Below are 25660 nucleotides of genomic sequence, written 5' to 3' on the forward strand. Positions count from 1 at the left end.
ATGACTGGAACCCTGCTGACTCCGGTTCTGCTCTGTTGCATAGTGGTAATGTCTATTCCTTTCTTACGTAAACTATGAAATCATTTGGAGAAAAAAACAAGTTCACATTTTCAGTGTTTTATTTTAGAAATGAATGCATTCGTTGGTAGATCTGATAAGTTTGATAGGCTTAACACAACTACTAATTTGACTGATTATTCGGTTTGTTTCTATTTTGAGATTATTGGATAAATAAATATCAAGGATATTACATGTCTATGCCATAGCCAACAGAATAAAGCAGTTTAAATGTTTTCCTTTATGGTAGGTGCTGTGTGAATGTGAGCCAACACAGCCAGGGCTAGACAGAGGAGAGAGGGGCTCAGAAGGTGAGTTCTGGAACTGTCAATCACTTTCAATGCCATGGCAGCAACTCTTACAATCTGATGTATGATGCTTGAAACTCTTTTGTACATCAAGGCTATTCCATGTTGTTTCCATAGAGATTTGCTCAAAGAGATGATAGAGGTGTTCCTGTAAAGTGTGATATCCACATGTGGACTGATCCATGCCTATTTGTGGTTGTGTGTTCCTGGTGTCATATTGACAGAGGGCAGCAGTCTGCGCCTGGTCCATCAAACATCAGACTGGGTATACCAGCTGGTCAACGTGTCCCTGGACCTCTCCCAGGCAGGGAGCTTCTGCAGGGGCCAGTTCAGCTCCCTCACCACCCTGGGCCAACCTGAAGACGAGGAGGGAACCCTGGAGCTCCAGAGGCAGGCAGGCCTGCATGGACCCATATGGGTCAGGGACCCCAACAGACCAACTAGCAGGTCTCTGGCCCTCACCAAACAGTGTGAGTTAATAACTTAAACACCTACAGATGTAGGATCATAATTTGATCACTCTTTTGTTGCTGAGAATTTTCCTTCATAGCAGGAAACGCAAACTTGTAGTGTATTTTAGTTTTAAAAAGGCTTCTAAACTTTGTCATTTCCACTTTGAAATGTCAGACTTGATTTGCCCTAATGAAACAATTGATCAATCCCTACAAAAATGTCAATTAATTATAATCCACATAATAATTCACATTTCCTATTGCTGCAGGATTGTTTTTCTGCTGTAGAAAATTGGCTCAAATTAAGATCTTAGATCGGTATGTCCTGATGCAATATTGCATGATGATCTGTACTTTGGTGTTGTGGGTTTGGATTAGGGTTAGCATTGAAAGTGATCTCCTTCTGTCTCTACCTGTTTAGATGTGTTGTTCCAAGCCCTGAACTTCCCCAGGGACTCCCAGGAGGGCTACGGCCGTGTCAACATGACGTTCCCGGCAATGCCAGCGGTGAGCGTGTGCGTCCGCGTGCAGTGGGACCCCCAGTGGTACCAGGTGTCCACCATGTACTCCTACGCCGCGGCCGTCTTCACCAACGAGTTCCAGCTGCGCGGGCAGTTGGACGGGACAGGACGCATCCTGCTGGCGCTCATTGTTCATGGGCAGCACCGCCCCTACAAGGCATCCTTCCCCAACGATGGGGCCTGGCACCACCTCTGTGTCACCTGGCGCAAGACTGACGGCCACTGGGCCATCTATGTGGATGGGGAGAGGGGGGACATGGGCTCCGGGTCTGACACCCCCAGGGACATACATGGAGATGGCATACTTATCCTGGGGCAGGACCAGGACTCGTTTGGGGGGAACTTCACTGAGCCCTTTGTAGGGAATATCACAGATCTGAATGTCTGGGACACAGCCTTGGAGCAGAGGCAGTTCCGTGCCCTGAATGGCTGCTCATCTTTGACCCAGGACGCTATCTTTACCTGGAGTATTGATAATATGACCCGTCACCCAGTGGTCAGAGAGGTGCCAGCCATGCTGTTCTGTCCAGGTGAGACTGCACCTACAGTCACACAGCAATGAGATACCCCTACATAGCAGTTGAATCTTGGCCAAAACTTTCTGTCAGCCATATTGTTTCACCTGCCCCCTTGTGGTCTCCTGCTCCTATTGCGGTACTTTACATTGATGAAGGATTTGTTCACTCATAAAATTCAGTTCACATTATTTGGGTGGCCTCCTGCAGGTTTTGATCAGAATGTAGGTCTTTTGATTCTTTCACATAGCATTTTAATTATCTTATGGTACCTCCTCAATAGGACATTCTATGGCAAACCTATAGCCCTTCTTCCAGACCAATCCATTTCTATTACTAATCCAATACCGAGGCAGTGGTGGTTGTTCCCAGTCTTCCGTCAGTTGGTTGTTGGAATCATTCAAGGTGATCTACCTCTAAAGAGGCCAGTGAAGCCAGTGGCTGTCTGCCTGAACACATCCACTATGTCTGTCTGAGAGAGAGACATGGGGGAGAGGAAACTGGTTAGCATGGTTCACTGGCTAAAGGCCATGTGGAGGGCAGAGGGACGGGGCTTCGTGCAAGTATGAGGTCTGCTTTACGAAGAGAATGGAGCTCTACTCAATAGTGAAAAGCAACAAAATGTTTAACCGTCATGAAAAATAATGGATTTCATTGCTATGTGTAACAAGTGAACTGACTCACGATGGATGGGCTTTTTGCTGGCATCCATTCTCAGTAAAAACACGGTCAAATCAATTGCAAGGAATTGTCTGTGTTTTCAAAGGTTGTTGAATATGATGAATATTAAAATATTATGGTATTTCACTTATAAATTGCTTTAGATTTCAAATATGTTATGTTAGGCTACAGCATGCTAAAATAAACAAAATACTTAGAGGACTATGGATTTTAAAAAAGTGTCACAAAATCAAGAACTCACTTGATGCAAGCGAGTCATTTAAATGTATTTCCATTAACTTTAGTAGAACAGATGATGTAGTCACTGGAGCTGTCTCATGCTGTGTGTGTGTGTGTGTGTGTTGTGTGAGCAGCGGTCCACAGGCAGAGGGCGATGCAGGGCTGCAGGACTCTAAAGGGCTGGTCTAGCCAACAGCTCCCCCTGTATGACTCTGCGGACTGCTCCACCACACTGCCCTTCATCTGCAGGACCAGCAGGGGTGAGACCTAGACTGCCACTACCTAGGACCAGACCATTACTTACATACTGTAACAAAGAGTGCTATCACAGTACTGCATGGCTCGTTACTGTACACGCATAAGTTGTCTACTTCTGAACAGACAAGTGAAATGAATTTTGCATCACATTAGGGAAACTGACTGAACATGAATATTTGTGACTTTGTACAATGCTAGTAACTACCCTCGCCAAACATCAGAGAGGAACCATGGACTGTCTCTGACATGACTGTTTGTTACAGAGCGCTATGTTAAGATGAAGGAGTTGAGTGAGTCTCAGCGCTCCCATCCCAGTCCCTTCATGCACCAGCTCATGCAGCTCTCCAATGGAACGCAGGTAAAGACTGATTACTGTAAATCGTTGGTTGTTATGTCAGTGAATTGGTTGTTCTGTCAGTGAATTGGTTGTTCTGTCAGTGAATTGGTTGTTCTGTCAGTGAATTGGTTATTCTGTCAGTGAATTGGTTGTTCTGTCAGTGAATTGTTGTTCTGTCAGTGAATTGGTTGTTCTGTCAGTGAATTGGTTGTTCTGTCAGTGAATTGGTTGATCTGTCAGTGAATTGGTTGTTCTGTCAGTGAATTGGTTGTTTTGTCAGTGAATTGGTTGTTCTGTCAGTGAATTGGTTATTCTGTCAGTGAATTGGTTGTTCTGTCAGTGAGCTATGTTCAATATTCTTTTAACCCTGTTTTTGACTTCCTCTCCATCCTCTGCTGTGTGTGTGTGTGTGTGTGTGCATGCTTGTGTATTAGGGCATGGAGGGTGTGATGGGGGAGCAGCCAGGGGGCCAGATGAGCTGGGGTCAGGCGTCCAGTCTGCTCAACATGTCCAGGCAGGCCCTGGAGGACACTAGGGAGGGGCTGCAGCCAGGGGACATGCTGTCCCTGGTCCAGCTGCTAGCGCGGGTTGCAGACGTGCCCACAGACACGGCCGCAGTAGGCAACGACAGCCTGGCCACCACCAGCGCCGGGGAGCTCAGCCACACCTTTATCACTGTGGCTGACAGCATCATCAGCCAGGACAACGCCCCCAAGTGGCAGGCCATCAAACAGGTACCAATCAATTATTCAAAAGTTTTTATAAAGCCCTTCTTACATCAGGTACCAGAGAGGCAGGCTAAAACAATGACTGGGAACAGGTGGAGGTAGAGCCGCCAAGGTGTTGGGAACATAAACAAGACTACTGGAGTATTACAGTGTTATTTGAGCATATCTCCACTAGAGGGCAGTAAGCTCAAATGGATAATGTGAATGAAAAACTATCAAATGAATGGTTACACTTGGCTAGATTAGTGTACTTGTACAGAGCACATAGGGTTGTATCTTGATCAAACTTAATCGCAGATATACTCAATTTAATCTGCTCTAGATTGCATGAAAATCGGGCATGACAATAAACAGGTTGAATTTGTATATTGATGCAGCACTTTTTCATGTACTATTATGATCTCTGGGAATTTTCAAATGTGTGTGAACATTTTGAAGATAATATCCATTATTGTCTTTGTTGAATGTTCTTCAAAGGAACACAGTGAAGTGCTTTGTGCTATTATGGTTAACAGATCCCATCCAAAACAATTACTCAGACATGTCTAATATTATACTTCATATAAACAGCAAGTATTGCATGTCTATGTATCCTAGTGCTAGCCATATGATAAGCGTTCATATTGTTGCAGATCTTGCCTCCCCCATTTCACCCACCTCCCCCACCTCCCCTCCCCCAGGCCTCTCTACCCTCCAAGGTCACAGCAGTACAGCACAGCCAGACTGAATGTATTAGAGCAGCTTGAGGACTGAAACACTGTGGCTTTCCTCATCCACATAGCACTGCTTCACCCACAGTGTCTGCTCTATCCAATAACTACAGCCAGGAGTCTCCTGACCGCCTGACCAAACTCTGGGTCCTAGTTTTAGGCTTAATATCCTGGTCAGGTCACGTGGTCAGGTGAAACTCCTGGCCCTACCAATGACCAGTATATCTATATGATTCAACCCCATACCCTTATCCCCACCTTGTCCTAGGTGGTGAGTGGACCGATGGCTGTGGTCAAGAGCATTGACCGCATGGTGACCAGTCTGAGCACTCGGCTGATGGCAGAAACGGACCATCTACTCATCCACAGCTCCAACATCAGTGAGTCACTTAGTAGATTACAGTACATTCTCTAGACTGTTAGAGTGTGTTCTGTGTGCTGCTGAAAGGCTGAGAGAGCGGACCGACCATAGAATTAGGAATTAGAACACTATAATAGGATCTCTATGGGACAGACATACTACAACACAAATCAATATCGAACCGATAATATCTAATTCAGAATTGGCCACTTAAAAATGTTATTGGTTCGGTCTTGCTTTGTGTTGTGTGTTTACTGCTATGCAGAGACATCTGGACTTCTTTTAGACCCCGCCACATGAGCTCCATGCTGGTCCTTTCCTTAGTTCTTCACTAGCTCTATGCACACTCACTAGACTCTACCCACACACTCAAACATACTACACTGACACTCCACACACACACACACACACACACACACACACACACACACACACACACACACACGCACACACATACACACACACACACACACACACATACATATTGACGCCACACACACATTCACACATAAACACACTTTCACACTCTTCACATACGCTGCTGATGCTACTCTGTTTATTTTCTATCCTGATTGTCCAGTCACTTTTACCCCTACCTACATGTACATACTGTATTACCTCAATTACCTCAACTACCTCGTACCCCTGCACATTGACTCGGTACCAGTACTACAACCATTCCTCTTACTATAGTATTATGTTAATTCCACTGAGAATATGTCTTTATGTGATTCAGAGCTGGAGGTTCGGCAGCAGAGACTGGGAGAGAGATCTAGTGGGCCTAAGTTCTGTGGTCGAGACGTAGAGAGCGACACCAACATAGACTGTATCTCAGTCCCCACGCAGAACATGCAGAATCTCCATGACAACGGTGAGAGACAGCCCTGAGAGCGTATCTCATCTGCACTCCTTCAGCCATAGCCTAGTGCTTTTACAGTCTCAACCATGCATTCCACTAACAGTAAACACCTAGTGAAGCAGGATTTTATTTGACATACCACGCATTTATCAAGCACAGTTTTGTAGGCATATCCCACTGGGCACACCATGTCATTTCAATGTGGATAATTGGGTAATTTTTGGTTGAGATGTTGATCAATGAGATTACAACCTATATTCACCCACTCAAAACTAAAACCAAAAGTTTGTTAAATTTCCAATGTGTTATCACAATGCTTTCAACCATCTAAAAGCACAACCAAATTCCAATGGAAAAACAATGTCATGTTTTTGGTTTACACCCAAATGTCTATCACTGCGCTTTCAACCATTTAAAATCACAGCAAAGTTCAAATGGGAATACAATGTCAGATATTTTCTTTATTTATACAACAAATTGATGTGTTATCACTTTGCTTCATCTAATAGCATAACTAAATGACCTGGATTGCAGTTGAGATTACATTAAAAGTACATGGCGCAAGTGATCAATGCCTTTCGAGATTCTGCGCAGATTATTACAGCAATTGTGAAGATATCCACAGACCTGACAACCTATCCATGTTATCTTGAACATACACGCTTTATATGATTATATAAAAATAAATGTATAGTTACATAAGGTTGAATGTTACATTAGTTTGTAAGATAGCCTTAACCTTAGGCTATTTACTGTATTACAAAAGTAATATTGAATTGTGTTTGGTTGACAACCTAACCAAATATCAACATTTAAAGGAGATGTGACACCGGGTAAAAACTGGTTGAATCAACATTGTTTCCACGTCATTTCAACCCAAAAAATCTATGTGATGACATTGAATCAATGTGGAAAACTAATTGGATTTGTAAAAAGTTATCAACGTAAGGGCAGTTCGTCTTATAAAAAAAAATATATATATCCAATGACATGGTGACGTTTTTTGTTGATTTCACGTTGAATTCAAATTAGTTGACAACTCAACCAAATGTAAATTAAGACATTGAACTGACGTCTATGCCCAGTGGATAGTGACTACTGCTTGGGTAGTTCCATCTGAGCCACTGGCTTAAACACATTCTTTAACTTTTATTTTTGTTGAGTATGAGACGTTAATCCAACATATAATTTATTAACTTGTCGACAAGTTAATAGGCTATTTATTGTATTTCAAAAGTGATATTCAATTGTGTTTGGTTGTCAATGCAACCAAATATCAACATTTGAAGGATATTTATATTCTGCTTGGATAGTTCCATCTGTGCCACTGACTAAGTCCGGCTTTAATTCCAGTTTGTCTACAAATGAATAATGTATATGTTGGATTCACGTCTACATCTCAACCAACAATCTAAACTAAAGAATAGGACTAAATCAAACTTTAAATGCACTTTCAACAACGTTTGATTTACTCCTATTCTTTAACTTAGATTTTGGTTGGGATGGAGACGTGAATCCAACATATCAATTATTCATTTATATACAAAGTGGAATTAAAGCCAGAACCAAGTCAGGGGCACAGATGGAACTATCCAAGCAGAAGATACATCTCATTAAAATGTTGATATTTGGCTGTGTTGACAACCAACCATACACAATTCAACATCACTAAATATCATTACATTTTAAATCAACCAGAACTTGAAACCCTAGGCCTAATGTATTAGTTGAATTCTGGGTTTAATCGAAACAACAGCTGTTGATGACTTTGAAAATGCTATATAGGCCTAAATAGCATAATTGATGATATATGAGTGATTAAGTATATTCACATTTCATTCACTCTGTTAAACCTACCCTTTAGAATTACTTCCATTGCAACAATGAATCTATTTAGTTTTTAAGTGTAGATCTCTCAACAATCATTCTCACGATAGCACATTGGTAATAGTCAGTGACAAATATCAAAGCTTGGTTTAAACCTTGGATCGGTAGCTGTAAATAAATACATTCTCTAGTAGGAGGTGCTGCCCAGACAAATTGTGTTTTTTTCTGATAGTGGATATAACGTTGAAGATCTGACATTGTTTTAAAGGTACAAATTCAACATATTTTATACAAGGTTTGTCTATGTTGAAATTTCACTCTCAAAACAACAGTTTTTTCAAATGCAATGTATTTTCCACAAAGATTCCAAGTCACAATAAGTTGACAAATGACGTTGAAACAGCATTGATTCAACCAGTTTGTGCCCAGCAGGATATGTACTGGTACAGACTTGTCAATGCATGGTACAGACAATATGTATTCATGCATTTGCACTCCCAAGGCCTTTAGTCAACTATTCATTACAATCTATATTAACTGGCTATTGTGAGACATAGCATTGATCTGTGTTTCCACTTAGTGCTGCATGTTAAACTGTCTAGTGTTCTTAGAAGACAGTGACACTCAGTTTGGTTAGTGGAGATGTGTTGTTTATGTTGATGTTGTATGAGCAGGCTTCCAGAAGGTGACTGTGGTCAACACGTGGTACAGTTCCCTGCGGCCTCTCTTCAACTCAGAGGAGAACATCACAATGTTTCCCATCGTCACTGATGGCATCCAGAGGTACGGAAGACGAGAACTCTGAAATGTTTTAGACCAAGGTCACGTTCAGTAGGCACGAAATGAGGAGAAATAATTTTAAACAGGGCGAGTCGTTTTTTCATTAATTACTGTAGATTTGAATCAGTCCAAGGATCGGATCCATTTTTTCAATTTTCGCCTAAAATGACATACCCAAATCTAACTGCCTGTAACTCAGGACCTGAAGCAAGGATATGCATATTCTTGATATCATTTGAAAGGAAACACTTTGTGGAAATGTGAAATTAATGTAGGAGAATACAACACATTAGATCTGGTAAAAGATAATACAAACCAAAAAACATGCGTTTTCAATATTTTTGTTGTTGCATGATCTTTGAAATGCAAGCAAAAGGCCAGACAGTGATGTAGGATTCTAGGTGTAATTTAGATGTTGTCCACAAGATGGCAGCAGTGTGTGTGCAACGTCTCAGACTGCTCCAGTGAAGAATTACATCACTACACAATATTTTGTATCAAGTCTGCCAGGAGTTTTCCCAAATGTGCTGAATTGATAAATGTATACATTTTCAAGTACATAACTATAGAGAACATACAAAAACACTATGGTAATAAAAAATTTAAGTTTACACACTCCCAGGAATGTCATACATGATGGATCATTAGCTTCCCTACAGAAAAGACACTAACCTTCACACCTCTAGATGGCCGGGCGGGGGTGGGTGTGGAGCCAGAGACAGCAGTGGGGTCAAACTGTAGAACCCAGTTCCTACGTTTGAATATAAAAATGGATTTTTCAAACAAAACGACACTGCATTTTATCTCTGGGACCCTCAGGATGACAAATCAGAGCAAGATTACTGAATGTAAGTACATTATTAACCTTCGGAGGTGAATGTATCAAACCAGTTGCCGTGATAAAAGTGTTTTGTTGTTGTACACAATCCTCAAACAATAGCATGGTATTTTTTTGCTGTAATAGCTACTGGAAATTGGACACTGTAGTTAGATGAACAATCATGTAAGCTTTCTGCCAATATAAGACATGTCTATGTCCCAGAAAGTTGGCTGTTGTTTCCAACGCCATTCTAGTCACATATCGCATATTGAGCAGCAACTGTCCCGGTAATTTTCCATTAAGATTTCTTTCTCCATTAGTGCCTACTGAGCATGATCCAGTGTTGATACACAGCCTTATGTGTGACTGTCACCATATGGCCTGTGCTGTGCTATGTGTGTCAGGTACCTGGGCACCATCCTGGGCTCCTCTGTCATCTCTACTACAGTCCTGGGGGATGGACAGCCTGTCAGCATGGCTGTACGCTTCCAGCTCCAACACAGAGCTCAAGTAAGGACCTCAGTGTCTCACACTCACATGGACTATATTTCCTCTATACACTATATACAGTGGGGCAAAAAAGTATTTAGTCAGCCACCAATTGTGCAAGTTCTCCCACTTAAAAAGATGAGAGAGGCCTGTAAATTTCATCATAGGTACACATCAACTATGACAGACAAAATGAGGAAAAAAAATCCAGAAAATCACATTGTAGGATTTTTTATGAATTTATTTGCAAATTATGGTGGAAAATAAGTATTTGGTCAATAACAAAAGTTTCTCAATACTTTGTTATATACCCTTTGTTGGCAATAACACAGGTCAAATGTTTTCTGTATGTCTTCACAAGGTTTTCATACACTGTTGCTGGTATTTTGGCCCATTCCTCCATGCAGATCTCCTCTAGAGCAGTGATCTTTTGGGGCTGTCGCTGGGCAACACGGACTTTCAACTCTCTCCAAAGATTTTCTATGGGGTTGAGATCTGGAGACTGGCTAGGCCACTCCAGGACCTTGAAATGCTTCTTACGAAGCCACTCCTTCGTTGCCCGGGCGGTGTGTTTGGGATCATTGTCATGCTGAAAGACCCAGCCACGTTTCATCTTCAATGCCCTTGCTGATGGAAGGAGGTTTTCACTCAAAATCTCATGATACATGGCCCCATTCATTCTTTCCTTTACACGAATCAGTCGTCCTGGTCCCTTTGCAGAAAAACAGCCCCAAAGCATGATGTTCCCACCCCCATGCTTCACAGTAGGTATGGTGTTCTTTGGATGCAACTCAGCATTCTTTGTCCTCCAAACACGACAAGTAGAGTTTTTACCAAAAAGTTATATTTTGGTTTCATATGACATTCTCCCAATCCTCTTCTGGATCATCCAAATGCACTCTAGCAAACTTCAGACGGGCCTGGACATGTACTGGCTTAAGCAGGGGGACACGTCTGGCACTGCATGATTTGAGTCACTGGCGGCGTAGTGTGTTACTGATGGTAGGCTTTGTTACTTTGGTCCCAGCTCTCTGCAGGTCATTCACTAGGTCCCCCCGTGTGGTTCTGGGATTTTTGCTCACCGTTCTTGTGATCATTTTGACCCCACGGGGTGAGATCTTGCGTGGAGCCCCAGATCGAGGGAGATTATCAGTGGTCTTGTATGTCTTCCATTTCCTAATATTTGCTCCCACAGTTGATTTCTTCAAACCAAGCTGCTTACCTATTGCAGATTCAGTCTTCCCAGCCTGGTGCAGGTCTACAATTTTGTTTCTGGTGTCCTTTGACAGCTCTTTGGTCTTGGCCATAGTGGAGTTTGGAGTGTGACTGTTTGAGGTTGTGGACAGGTGTCTTTTATACTGATAACAAGTTCAAACAGGTGCCATTAATACAGGTAACAAGTGGAGGACAGAAGAGCCTCTTAAAGAAGAAGTTACAGGTCTGTGAGAGCCAGAAATCTTGCTTGTTTGTAGGTGACCAAATACTTATTTTCCACCATAATTTGCAAATAAATTCATTAAAAATCCTACAATGTGATTTTCTGGAATTTGTTTTCTCAATTTGTCTGTCATAGTTGACGTGTACCTATGATGAAAATTACAGGCCTCTCTCATCTTTTTAAGTGGGAGAACTTGCACAATTGGTGGCTGACTAAATACTTTTTTTCCCCACTGTACCTCTGCCTCTTTCACAGAGAATATGATATATCCCTCTATCTCCTTCATAAGCCTGTCCTTTACTGTAAGTGGGAAATTATGTCCTGTTCCATCGATTCCTTTAGAATCCTGCAGGGACCGTGTATGACCCAATCTGTGCATTCTGGGACTTTGATCTGATGTGAGTATAGTGACAGCACATTCTCTGCCATTATGTCTAGCAGGTTGACGTTTATTGGGATGAGTCTTTTCCTGGAGGCAGAACTGAGCGATTTCTACTAGATGGCCAGCTGCAAAGTCAAAATTGGCTATATTGTAAAAATTTAAGGTTAGGATTAGACATTAGGGTTAGCAGTGTGGTTAAGGTTAGGATTAAGGTTAGGGTTAGGTTTAAAATCAGATTGTATGACTTTGTGGCTGTGCCAGCTAGTGACCAATCTGCAGAGCTGCCTCCAGAACAAGATTCATGACGAAACACGCTAACCTGCTTACATCTATAGAAATCAGTGTTTGATTTATTAGTGTAATGGTTACCATACATTTTTATGAAAGTGTAAAACTGTTGTCCCCCTCTAGGCCAGAGGCAGGTGGGTGGTGGTCTACTAAAGGCTGTGCAGTCATTTCTAAACAGTATGACTCCACTGTCTGCTTCTGCAACCACACCACCAACTTTGCCCTGCTGATGCAAGTCTATGAAGTCCAGGTTAAGGTCCATTCTATCCTCCACATTGTGAAATAGTACAATAGACAGTAGTCAACAGACACTTATAGTCTGTATAGTTAAGTAATAATGCCTGAGAACCCGGGAATTATCATGTGACAACTCCCGACAAAGGCTGTTCTGAGTGGGTCAAAACATGAAAAAAGAACTAACGACCATCACGATGCAAAAAAAATGTACTCTCTAAAATAATGTTTTTAATGATAAAATGTCATTCGGGTTAGGGGAGGGTTTGGCCGGCCGGGATTTTCTTGTCCCATCGCGTTCTAGCGACTCCTTGTGGCGGGCCGGGCACCTCCACGCTGACTTCGGTCGCCGGCTAGACGTTGTTTCCTCCTACACATTGGTGTGGCTGGCTTCTGGGTTAAGTGAGCAGTGTGTGAAGAAGCAGTCCAGCTTGGCAGGGTCGTGTTTCGGAGGACACATGGCTCTCGACCTTCGCCTCTCCTGAGTCTGCAGGGGAGTTGCAGCGATGGGACAAGACTGTAACTACCAATTGGATATCACGAAAAAGGGAAAAAATTGTTTTCATTAAAAACATGATTTTAAAGACTTAAAAATGTTTTGCATTGTGAAGTTGCTACCCAAGCGGGCTGGTCGTTAGTTCCTTTCTCATGTTTTGACCCAGTCGTTAATTCTAATCATTCTATTCATTCGATGTTGCTATGCTAAACAAATTATTGGCATGTAGCTAGCTAGCAAATATTCAATGATGATGAGACCAAAGAACTTCAATAAATATTGATTTAATAAATATCCAATAGGCCTCTATTATGGTTGGCGAGTCCGAGCTAACCAAGCTAGTTGGTGATGTTAATAGTGACGTTTCCGTTAATGACACGAGTGGAAGAACTGTCCATGGTCCTGGTGCTGGTTGGTGACAGCCAGTGCGTTCCTCTTCTTTGCTGGCACGGGAGGGATTGCATTTGTAAAAATAATACATAGTTGCACAGCTCGTAGAGGCAGACAGGTAGGTTTATACAACCCCCAGCTGTTGCAAACCAAATAGTAGCATGGAAAAATAATATGTAGACGCTTTTTTCCTGAGGGAGATTACATTTATGAATGTCCTGCCTGGGCTACGAACAGTTGAATTATGACATTAACACATCATGGTCTTTTTTGGGAGTTGTTATCCCACAACTCCCGCATATCAACCAATCAGCATCCAGGATCCAAACAACCTGTTTTATAGTTAAGCAATAAGGCCCGACGGGGTGTGGTATATGGCCAATATACCACGACTAAGGGCTGTTCTTATGCACAACGCAACGCGGAGTGCCTGGACACAGCTCTTAGCCGTGGTATATTGGCCATATATCACAAACCCCTGAGTTGCCTTATTGCTATTATGAACTGGTTACCAGTGGTGTAAAGTGATTAAGTAAAAATACTTTAAAGTATTACTTAAGTAGTTTTTGGGGGTAGCTGTACTTTACTTTACTATTTATATTTTTGACAACTTTTACTTTTACTTCACTACATTCCTAAAGAAAATAATGTACTTTTTACTCCATACATTTTCCCTGACACCCAAAAGTACTCATTACATTTTGGATGCTTAGCAGGACAGGAAAATTATCCAATTCACGCACTTATCAAGAGAACACATGGTCATCCCTACTGCCTCTGATCTGGTAGACTCACTAAACACAAATGCATCATTTGTAAATGATGTTGGAGTGTGCCCCTGACTATCCGTACATTTTCAAAACAAGAAAATGGTGCCATCTGCTTTGCTTAACATAAGGAATTTGAAATGGTTTATACTTTTACTTTAACTTTTGATACTTAAGTATATTTTAGCAATTACATTTAGTTTTCATACTTAAGTATATTTAGAACCAAACTAGACTTTTACTCAAGTAGTATTTTACTGGATGACTTTCACTTTTACTTGAGTACCTTGCTATTAAAGTATCTATACTTTTACTCAAGTATGACAATTGGGTACGTTTTCCACCACTGCTGGTTACCAACGTAATTAGAACAGTAAAAATAAATGTTTTGTCATACCCGTGGTATACGGTCTGATACACCACAGCTGTCAGCCAATCAGCATTCAGGGCTCGAACCACCCAGTTTATAATCTCTGATACCTACTCATGTGTGTCTGTGTGACAGAGGAGTCCAGAGAATGAGAGAGCCCTCCAGGTGATGACGTTCATTGGCTGTGGAGTGTCTCTGTGTGGCCTACTCTTCACCTTCATCCTCTTCTTCGCTGTGGGGTGAGTGGTGCCCTGCTCCAGCGAATAATCTACTAGCTTGTACAATACATCTGTCTGTTTGAATGATTCACTCTGTCTGTAAATCACTTCTCTTTACCATGCTGAGCAGACAAATTGCTGCTGTGTTTTCTATGACTGTATGATGACTGACTCACAGTCAGTTTGTCTGTTTGTTGGTCTGACCTTGATCATCTCTCTGTGTCCCTCTCCCCTGTCTGGCCTGGTGTGGTGTGGGGGCAGAGTTCCTAAGTCTGACCGCACCACTGTCCATAAGAACCTGATCGTGGCTCTGGGGATAGCTGAGCTGCTGCTGATGTGCAGTGACTGGGCCTCTGCTAATGAGGTTGGACTCTTTACATGGCTGTGTCTGTCTTTAAACATCTCACTCTCTGTCTGTGGTTATGGGTACTATGGACCAGAGGAGGGCATAGGGTCAGTTTTGTCAGTGATCCAGGAGTCTGTAGGCTTTTAGCTGCTTCTGTCGTTGAATGTATGATAGGACTCCATTCTCTTCTCTGGACTAAAGTACTATATGTGCGTTACTTTCTATTGTTTTTTAACTTGTGTCACCATGTAAGAGTAACTAGTGGACAAGTATCTATAGTGACAGTAACCATGTCAATGCCATGTCCCTCCTGTCCACTAGGGGGCATGTCTTCTGGTGACGGCCTTGCTGCACCTCTTCTTCATGGCCTCCTTCTCCTGGATGCTGGTGGAGGGGCTACTGCTGTGGAGTAAGGTGGTGTCCGTCAACATCAGCGAGGACCGCAGGATGAAGATGTACTACGGCATCGGCTGGGGTAAAATACCCTGCAGAATCACACATCACTACTTATTATTAATGATACTGTACAATGTTCCCATACATTCCACACAGGACTCATCCACTCACATAAGATCCTGTTCTATATTATATAGTACATAGCAGTATTGTTTGGTAAGAACACAGTGCTGTCTGGAACGCAACTCATCTAGACCAAAGGTTGTGTTCATTCGAAGAGTGTGTGCATTCAAAAAGCTAAACACACTCATGATGATGTTTTATAAGATGCCCAGATATATCGGCCAGCTGTCTGAGGTTTTCACTTTGTTCAGACTAAATAGAATGGCTGGTGAATGGACAGTTGGTGCCTACTGCAGTTCCTGGTCCTGTACCACAGCAATGTAAACTCTCTTCACTAAAGATATTCATGTGTTGTATGAATATAAGAGACCTGGTGAATTAAAAGCAAAAAATATTGTGTTATTTTTGCAGGTCTGCCTGTTGTGGTTGTTGGTGTAACCTTGACGATATCCCTGGACAAGTACAAAGCAGACAGTCACTGCTGGCTCAATGTGGAGACTGATATGATTTGGGCCTTTGTGGGACCTGTTCTGTTAATCTTGGTCGTATGTAGCTTCACTTCACTTATTGGCTTTGCTTGATTGCATGCGTGTGTGTGTGTGTGTGTGTGTGTGTGTGTGTGTGTGTGTGTGTGTGCGCTTGCGTTTCTGTGTGTGTGTGCTTGCATGTGATGTTTACTAATGTGTCATACACGTGTCATTATGCAACAATATGGCATGTCCATCGGTTGTTCTGAGACTTTGTGTACTCCTAGGTCAATGCAGTGGTGCTGTGCCGGGTTGTCATGGTGACGGTGTCCAGCGCTCGTCGTCAAGCAAAGAAGCACACTCCCAGTTCAGCATCTAAACTCCACACCTTTGACCTGACCTGGTGAGTCACCACACTATAGCCCATTTTCTCTCTATATATATATATATACAGTTGAAGTCGGAAGTTTACATACACTTAGGTTGGAGTCATTAAAACTTTCAACCACTCCACAAATTTCTTGTTAACAAACACAAACTGTGCCTTTAAACAGCTTGGAAAATTCCAGAAAATTATGTCATGAATTTAGAAGCTTCTGATAGGCTAATTGATATAATTTTAGTCAATTGGAGGTGTACATGTGGATGTATTTCAAGGCAGGAGGAGACGCGTTCTGTCTCCTAGAGATGAACGTACTTTGGTGCGAAAAGTGCAAATCAATCCCAGAACAACAGCAAAGGACCTTGTGAAGATGTATCTATATGCACAGTAAAACGAGTCCTATATCGACATAACCTGAAAGGCCGCTCAGCAAGGAAGAAGCCACTGCTACAAAACCGTCATAAAAAAAGGCAGACTACGGTTTGCAACTGCACATGGGGACAAAGATCGTACTTTTTGGAGAAATGTCTTTGGGTCTGATGAAACAAAAATAGAACTGTTTGGCCATAATGACCATCGTTATGATTGGAGGAAAAAGGGGGCCGCTTGCATGCCGAAAAACACCATCCCAACCGTGAAGCACGGGGATGGAAGCATCATGCTGTGGGGGTGCGTTGCTGCAGGAGGGACTGGTGCACTTCACAAAATAGATGGCATCATGAGGAAGGAAAATTATGTGGATATATTGAAGCAACATCTCAAGACATCAGTCAGGAAGTTAAAGCTTGGTCGCAAATGGGTCTTCCAAATGGACAATGACCCCAAGCATACTTCCAAAGTTGTTGCAAAATGGCTTAAGGACAACAAAGTCAAGGTATTGGAGTGGCCATCACAAAGCCCTGACCTTTTTTTTTATTTATTTTTAGTCATTTAGCAGACGCTCTTATCCAGAGCGACTTACAGGAGCAATTAGGGTTAAGTGCCTTGCTCAAGGGCACATCGACAGATTTTTCACCTAGTCGGCTCGGGGATTAGAACCAGCGACCTTTCGGTTACTGGCACAATGCTCTTACCCACTAAGCTACCTGCCGCCTCAATCCTATAGAAAATTTGTGGGCAGAAAAGTGAAAAGGCATGTGCGAGCAAGGAGGCCTACAAACCTGACTCAGTTACAGCAGCTCTGTCAGGAGGAATGGGCAAAAATTCACCCAACGTATTGTGGGAAGCTTGTGGAAGGCTACCCAAAACGTTTGACCCAAGTTAAACAATTTAAAGGCAATGCTACCAAATACTAATTGAGTGTATGTAAACTTCTGACCCACTGGGAATGTGATGAAAGAAATCAAATCTGAAATAAATCATTCACTCTACTATTATTCTGACATTTCACTTCTTAAAATAAAGTGGTGATCCTAACTGACCTAAGACAGGGAATTTTTTACTAGGATTAAATTTCAGGAATTGTGAAAAACTGAGTTTAAATGTATTTGGCTAAGGTGTATGTAAACTTCCAACTTCAACTATATATATACACTACATTGCCAAAAGTATGTGGACACTTGCTCGTCAAACATCTAATTCCAAAATCATGGCCATTAATATGGAGTTGGTCCCCCCTTTGCTGCTATAACAGCCTCCGCTCTTCTGGGAAGGCTTTCCACTAGATGTTGGAACATTGCTGCGGGGGCTTGCCTTCCCCAAACAAAGTTGGAAGCACAGAATCGTCTAGAATGTCATTGTATACTGTAGCGTTAATATTTCCCTTCACTGGAACTAACGGTCCAAGCCCCAACCATGAAAAAACAGTCTCAGACCATTATTCCTCTTCCAACAAACTTTACAGTTGGCACTATGCTTTGGGACAGGTAGCGTTTTCCTGGCATCCTCCAAACCCAGATTAGTCCGTCGGACTGCTAGATGGTGAAGAGTGATTAATCGCTCCAGACGACACTTGGCATTGCGTATGGTGATCTTAGGCTTGTGTGTGGCTGCTTGGCCATGGAAACCCATTTCATGAAGCCCCCTACAAACAGTTCTTGTGCTGACGTTGCTTCCAGAGGCAGTTTGGAATTCGGTAGTGAGTGTTGAAACCGAGGACAGACGATTTTTACACGTTACGCGCTTCAGCACTTGGCTGTCCCATTCTGTGAGCTTATGTGGCCTACCACTTCGCGGCTGAACTGTTGTTGCTCCTAGACGTTTCCACTTCACAATAACAGCACTTACAGTTAACCAGGGCAGCTCTAGTTGGAAAGGTGGCATCCTATGATGGTGCCACACTGAAAGTCACTGAGCTCTTCAGTATGGGCCATTCAGCAACTGGTGTGGCTGAAATAGCTACATCCACTCATGTGAAGGGGTGTCCACATACATTTGTGCATATATTTCCTTGTCTCTCTCTCTTTCTCTCTCTCTGTTTCTCTCTTTTTCTCTCTCTATATATCTCTCTCGCTATCTCTCCCTCTCTCTCTCTGTGTTCCTGGCTTTCTCTCTCTCTCTCTTTCTCTCAGGAGCTTCCAGCATGGTTGTTAATTAATGTGAATGAGCTGACCGCTGGCCCCGGAGTACCCCTCAAAGAGCTGCTAGTTAATTTAGATTTACTGAGGTTTCATCCAGAAGAGAGGGGAGAAGATATCAACCTCAGTCTTCCTCAGAGCAGAGAATATACTTATAGAAACAACCCACTGTTCTCACCAAGCAGGAAGAAGTTGGTCATCATCATATAATCAGGAACTACTATCCACACAGCCTCATCAACAAGTTGGCTAACTCACTAAAGCCAGGATAAAGCACATATTGTAGGTAGTAAAGGGGTGTCCACATATATCTGGCCATGTAGTGTATATCTTTCCCTGTCTCTCTCTCTTTCTCTCTCTCTCTGTTTCTCTATCTGTTTCTCTCTCTCTCTCATCCACTCTCTCATCGACACTCTCATCCACTCTCCCATACGCTCTCTCATCCTCTCTCTCATCCACTCACTCATCCTCTCTTTCCCTGACTCTCCTGCTCTCTCACTCACAAACACACGTGTCACGTGCCTGTGACTCGACCCCAACATCCAACCCTTGGTGGCTTTTCATGGTCTGCTTTATATGTGTGAGATATAATGAGCTAAATGTGTGTTGAGGGCTGAGTCAGAATATGTTTAATTTGAAGCTCAATAGAATAGGAAGTTTTCAAATCCACAGGTGACAGATCCACACAGACAAACTGAACAGATTCGAGCAGAGAGACAGTGACTGTGTGAGAATGAGGTAGTTTGAGTTTGAAGTAGTGGGAGTTGTGTGGGTCTTATCAGCCTACCACCTGGTCAGAGAGAGAGAGAGAGAGAGAGAGAGAGAGAGAGAGAGAGAGAGAGAGAGAGAGAGAGAGAGAGAGAGAGAGAGAGAGAGAGAGAGAGAGAGAGAGAGAGAGAGAGAGAGAGAGAGAGAGAGACTCTGTCTGGGTGGGTGTCTGTTGGTCTGTGTTCTTTTCACTGAGCTCATTGTCTGCTTAATGTGGACTCTAAACGGGGACCAGAGCCTAGTGTTCAGTCCTGTCCCAACAATATGGAAAGGTTCGCAACATGCTATACTCATATAGCGACATAGCTGCCTACGTGTAGAGTCGTGGTCAAAAGTTTTGAGAATGACACAAATATTAATTTTCACAAAGTCTGCTGCCTCAGTTTTTATGATGGCAATTTGCATATACTCCAGAATGTTATGAAGAGTGATCAGATGAATTGCAATTAATTGCAAAGTCCCTCTTTGCCATGAAAATGAACTTAATCCCCCAAAAACATTTCCACTGCATTTCAGCCCTGCCACAAAAGGACCAGCTGACATCATATCAGTGATTCCCTCATTAACACAGGTGAGAGTGTTGACGAGGACAAGGCTGGAGATCACTCTGTCATGCTGATTGAGTTAGAATAACAGACTGGAAGCTTTAAAAGGAGGGTGGTGCTTGTCCGGAGAAGACAAGGTGAGCGCTACCATCAGTCCTGTGTCATGCCAACAGTAAAGCATCCTGAGACCATTCATGTGTGGGGTTGCTTCTCAGCCAAGGGAGTGGGCTCACTCACAAGTTTGCCTAAGAACACAGCCATGAATAAAGAATGGTTTCCGACACATCCTCCGAGAGCAACTTCTCCCAACAATCCAAGAGCAGTTTGGTGACGAACGATGCCTTTTCCAGCATGATGGAGCACCTTGCCATAAGGCAAAAGCGATAACTAAGTGGCTCGGGGAACAAAACATGGCCGTGGCCAGGAAACTCCCCAGACCTTAATCCCATTGAGAACGTGTGGTTAATCCTCAAGAGGCGGGTGGACAAACAAAAACCCACAAATTCTGACAAACTCCAAGCATTGATTATGCAAAAATGGGATGCCATCAGTCAGGATGTGGCCCAGAAGTTAATTGACAGCATGCCAGGGCGGATTGCAGAGGTCTTGAAAAAGAAGGGTTAACACTGCAATTATTGACTCTTTGCATAAACTTAATGTAATTGTCAATAAAAGCCTTTGACACTTACGGAATGCTTGTAATTATACTTCAGTATACCATAGTAACATCTGACAAAAATATCTAAAAACACTGAAGCAGCAAACTTTGTGAAGACCAATGCTTGTGTCATTCTCAAAACCTTTGACCACGACTGTAGAGACAAGACAAATACATGTATATTGTACACACTGCTGATCTATGAACGCCAAGACCATATTTCATACTAGATTTCTGAAATGCAATTTTTCTTCTCATTCATCACCTGTTCATTTGCTCGTAAAAAGAGTGAAGGAGTAAGCAAGTCATCTTTGCCCCCTCCGCAGTCTATCTGTTCCCTGTAAGAATGTGATGACGTCACAAGATTAGAAAGAAGACTAAATTGAAAAGAAAAGCAAAGGAAGAAGAGGAACTACTCACTTTGTCCTTGTAGACATAGTTCAGTGTGAACTCAATCTCCTGGCCCAGGTGCAGCAAGAGGACAGCAATAGAAGTTTGAACAAATAACCGTAATGTTATTTCACGTATAAGCACATAGCAGATGAAACGGATGATTGTAAAGAATGAAGAGCACGACTGCAGTGCCCTGTGAACCTTTGTGAGGATGAAAACATGATGCGAATCCAAGGAGTAACTATTTCATGTTTTTGCTCCACTGCCATCGAAGGTCCTCTGTGTATTACGCTTTTTGTTGTATTACTTTTGACACTAAAGGACAGGTTCACTTTTTTTTCACCAAATCTGTATTTTGGATGTAAATGGTATGTTATAGACGGGTTGGTTGTTTAGTAACAAAACCGAAGCGTGCGCAACGATGGGGCAAAACATACATTGCTGGCTTAGATTGTTGACAACATGTAAACTATATTTTGTCTCCAACAAAACATACAAATATTACAATGAGCACTTGTTGTCTATCAAATACATCGTTACAGTTGTTGGTTAACTAGTAAGCAAATTTGAGCCATATTAGCATAGATGTGACATCAGTCAAAACACCTCAAAACAATACATGGTATCAAGAACAAGATAAAACTAGCTGAAAAGAGACACCTACGATACCCCACATTGCAGCGTCTTGTCATGGTTGCTAGCTATCTGGTCATCCAGAATCCCAACAACACACATCCTTCTGCCCCATTGAAGTGCACGCATCGTTTTTGTGACGTTGTCCAGACACTTTTTTGCAATTTCAATGGTTTTGAGAAACTTAACCCGCCAGCGATAGACTGTCTCATGCTCGTTTTGCAGTTGCAGGGGCACAGATAAAACATGAACAAAGGCTCCAAAAACAGCCAAATCACAAAAATAGTAGTCCAAACTTCCAAATCAGAGACACAGAGCATATACAGTGAGTGTACAAAACATTAGGAACAACTTACTAATATTGAGTTGTACCCCCTTTTGCCCTCAGAACAGCCTCAATTTGTTGCGGCATGGACTGTACAAGGTGTCGAAAGTCTTCTACAGGGATGCTGGCCCATATTGACTACAATGCTTCCCACAGCTTGCCAATTTGGCAGGATGTCCTTTGGGTGGTGGACCATTCTTGATACACATGGGAAACTGTTGAGTGTGAAAAACCCAGCAGCATTGCAGTTCTTGACACACTCAAACCAGTGCGCTTGGCACCTACTACGCTTGGCACCTACTACTATATCCCGTTCAAAGGCAATTAAATATTTTGTCTTGCCGATTCAGCCTCTGAATGGCACACATGCACAATCCATGTCTCAATTGTCTCAAGGCTTCAAAATCCTTCTTTAACCTGTCTCCTCCCCTTCATCTACAGTGATTGAAGTGAATTAACAAGTGACATCAATAAGGGATCATAGCTTTCACCTGGATTCACCTGGTCAGTCTGTCATGGAAAGAGCAGGTGTTCCTAATGTTTTATACACTCAGTGTATATAATCTTAACATAATAATGTGACATTTTGAAAAACTTAAACTGAATTTAAATTGAATCCAGTCAAATCAAGTATAGCTTTGCCAAATCATTTAATTGCATGCAGTTATGCAGGATGTTCACTTAATATAAGCGTGCAGGTTTGCGTACATCAGTGTGCGTGTTCATGTGGGTTGGTGCGTGAGTGTGGGTGTTTTTACTATCCTGACAGTCTGACTTCTGTAGGGCTGTGACACGACCAGTCCTTATTCTACTGCCAGTGCTGGGCCTGACCTGGCTGTGTGGAGTCCTGGTGCACCTCTCCATGGTGGTGGCGTATGTCTTCATCGCTCTCAATGCTTTTCAGGTGAGCAAAGCCACCCATCGAAGGATCATTGTATGTAATGGTTTCAAGAGAAACTGAGGGTGAGAGAGACAAAGAGTGGAGGAAGGTGGGCCTGCTGTAGATAAGCAGAGGTGGGCTGCAACAGGTCCAGTGGAGCGGTGTGTGTGGTGTGGCGTGCTTGTGTGTGTGCATGTGTGTGCGTTTGTGTGTGTGTGCATGCATGCACGTGTGTGGGGGAGAGGGTGGCTCAGACTGGGCCTTTGAAGGACAGGTCATGGCAGGGCTCCCGGGCTCTCCAGGCTGACCCATCGCCAGATATACCTCCACCTCCCTTCCCATCACACCCCTGATAAGACCTGTAAATCAGCTGGAGGTACTCTGGACTTCCCCTCTATTCCTCTCTCTCTCTGCCTCTCTCTCTGTCTTTCGCTATCTCTCCCTCTCTCTCTCTGTTCCTGGCTTTCTCTCTCTCTCTTTCTCTCAGGAGCTTCCAGCATGGTTGTTAATTAATGTGAATGAGCTGGCCGCTGGCCCCGGAGAACCCCTCAAAGAGCTGCTAGTTAATTTAGATTGACTGAGGTTTCATCCAGAAGAGAGGAGAGAGGAGATAAACCTCAGTCTCCCTCAGAGCAGAGAATATACTTATAGAAACAACCCACTGTTCTCACCAAGCAGGAAGAAGTTGGTCATCATCATAGAGTCAGGAACTACTATCCACACAGCCTCATCAACAAGTTGTCTAACTCACTAAAGCCAGGATAAAGCACATATTGTAGGTAGTCTACAGCCATGGGTAATATCTTATGGTCTTCTGTCCTTCCCTTTCTGCAGGGCCTGTACATATTCTTGGTGTATGCGGTTTACAACAGTGAGGTAGGTTTTCAAAGAACTCTTTCAGCGGGAGTTCTTTCTCTCAGAATGTAGTTGTCCATCTGTGGCATGCCAACCACTTGACACTGCCAAATATGTCAGTGGGTGTACAAGCTATTGAGGGTGCTGTCTGCTTTTCTTAAAGGTGAGGAATGCCATAAAGAGGATCAAAGAGAAGAGGAAAGCCTTGTCTTTCACGGTGAGCCAAAAAGCATACAGCGACATCCTTACTAACATTTGTATTATGTTCAAACTGGAGAAAAACATTATGCTAATTCAGTATGCACATGCTTGAATACACAATCAGACAGCCTCATCTAAACAGCTCAACACATTCTTATTGGTTGTAGAACTGTTCCCAGCCAATCAGCTTCCTGCCGTCCCAGAGGGGTCCGGCCCAGTCGTGGACCCACAGTCTGCCCCGTCCCTCCAGCCCAGAGACCAGCGAGAACTCAGGCCCCGGCAGCACCACCTCCACCTCACTGGTCATCAAGAACGGTAGGAGAGGCAGAATAGGATGGGTGGGCCTGGGGCTGGAGTGAGGCATGGGCTGTGGTGGGTTGGTCAGGTTAGCTGGGTTTGGGTAGGTTGGGTTGGGTTAGGATTGGGTAGTGGTGGGTTGTGGTACAAGGGGTTTAGTAGAGTCATGCAGTCTGGATATTACACTTAGGTGTTCTACACCACCTGACATGAATGCCATTAATACCAGGTGAATAACTGGTGGGATTTTACCTTTTTGTCTTTCAGAGAGTTTTGGAAAAGAAAGTCGTTTTGTGAGCTTCTCCTTGAAACCAGCATCAGGAAACCAGGTATGTTTGGTATTATGCATCTAAAGAGGCCATATCCACTTATTAAGCCTACTATCACTCCTAAATGGTTATTGTGTATTTGAGAATTCTGCTCCATCTCCAACACATCAAAATGTCTGTTCTACTTTACCAGGTGGTTCAACTGACTGCTTTCAAGCCCTCAGGTAATTTCACAATTTCCTTGACAGTGAATCTGACTTTAAAATTCTAAAAAGTCTAAGCAGTTTGGGGGGGGGGGGGGGGGGGGGGGGGTCTAAGCTGACATATGGAATTGTTTTAAGATGGTTATACTATGGATCATTTAGCTATTTGATTTAGAATTTTAGGACCCCTTTAGGTATTACAAAAATATATACAAAAAATGATTTGATAAATAATTGAATTTGGCCTTTACTACTATAGCCCAGAGAAACGCATTGAATAACACATTCATAAATGGGGAAAAAAGACAGTCAAAAAATGAATCATAACAAACAAGGTTTTGAAGTGTATATCTCTGAGATATAAGAACGGTCGGGAATATATATATATATATATATATATATATATATATATATATATATATATATATATATATTACACATATTTAACCCTTAATTTGGGTAGGCACAAAACTACCTTCATACTTCCATTAATTTTTTTAAGCCAGTACCGGTTACCTTCAGGATGCGGTGGATTGAGACGCAGCCAATGCAAAAAAACAGATAGGGATGGGGATTTTTTTATTATGTTACTTAGATTGACACATCGGTGTGCCAATCGACTCTAGGGTTATTTATCTTGGTTTATTAACGATAATGTGGCTGGCACATATAGAGTAAGGAACCAGGCTACATTGTCTGCTGACAATTTCATCATAATTCAATCCCCTTCAGTTAGTATATTTATTTTCACTACATGTAATAACATCAGGTGTGAGTTATGTAAACATATGGGCAGTTCTCTTTGGCTTGTTGAAGTGGGCCAGGTCACTTAACCATGTGTCTAATCATAAGAAAGGCTGAAAGTTTTATCTGTTCTTTCTGTTTCTCAGAACATTAG

The 25660-nt window shown here is 42.6% G+C and overlaps 1 protein-coding gene across 1 annotated transcript; it reads left to right on the top strand.

The window, feature by feature from the left end:
- LOC311145041 (adhesion G protein-coupled receptor D2-like) lies at positions 1 to 25660 on the top strand (the record flags this gene model as incomplete). The annotated part of the gene is made up of 25 exons (XM_084181237.1): positions 1 to 45; positions 308 to 368; positions 590 to 835; positions 1239 to 1868; positions 2888 to 3013; positions 3275 to 3369; positions 3783 to 4082; positions 5055 to 5166; positions 5884 to 6018; positions 8508 to 8616; positions 9838 to 9943; positions 11703 to 11758; positions 12154 to 12280; positions 14423 to 14526; positions 14767 to 14869; positions 15173 to 15326; positions 15782 to 15915; positions 16125 to 16240; positions 22841 to 22961; positions 23772 to 23813; positions 23956 to 24009; positions 24161 to 24308; positions 24558 to 24619; positions 24753 to 24783; positions 25653 to 25660. The coding sequence occupies 25 exons, from the start codon at positions 1 to 3 to the stop codon at positions 25658 to 25660; spliced, it is 3225 nt and encodes a 1074-aa protein (XP_084037363.1).

The sequence above is a fragment of the Coregonus lavaretus genome, assembly GCF_964263955.1.
Source record: "Coregonus lavaretus genome assembly, chromosome: 17".
NCBI lineage: Eukaryota > Metazoa > Chordata > Actinopteri > Salmoniformes > Salmonidae > Coregonus > Coregonus lavaretus.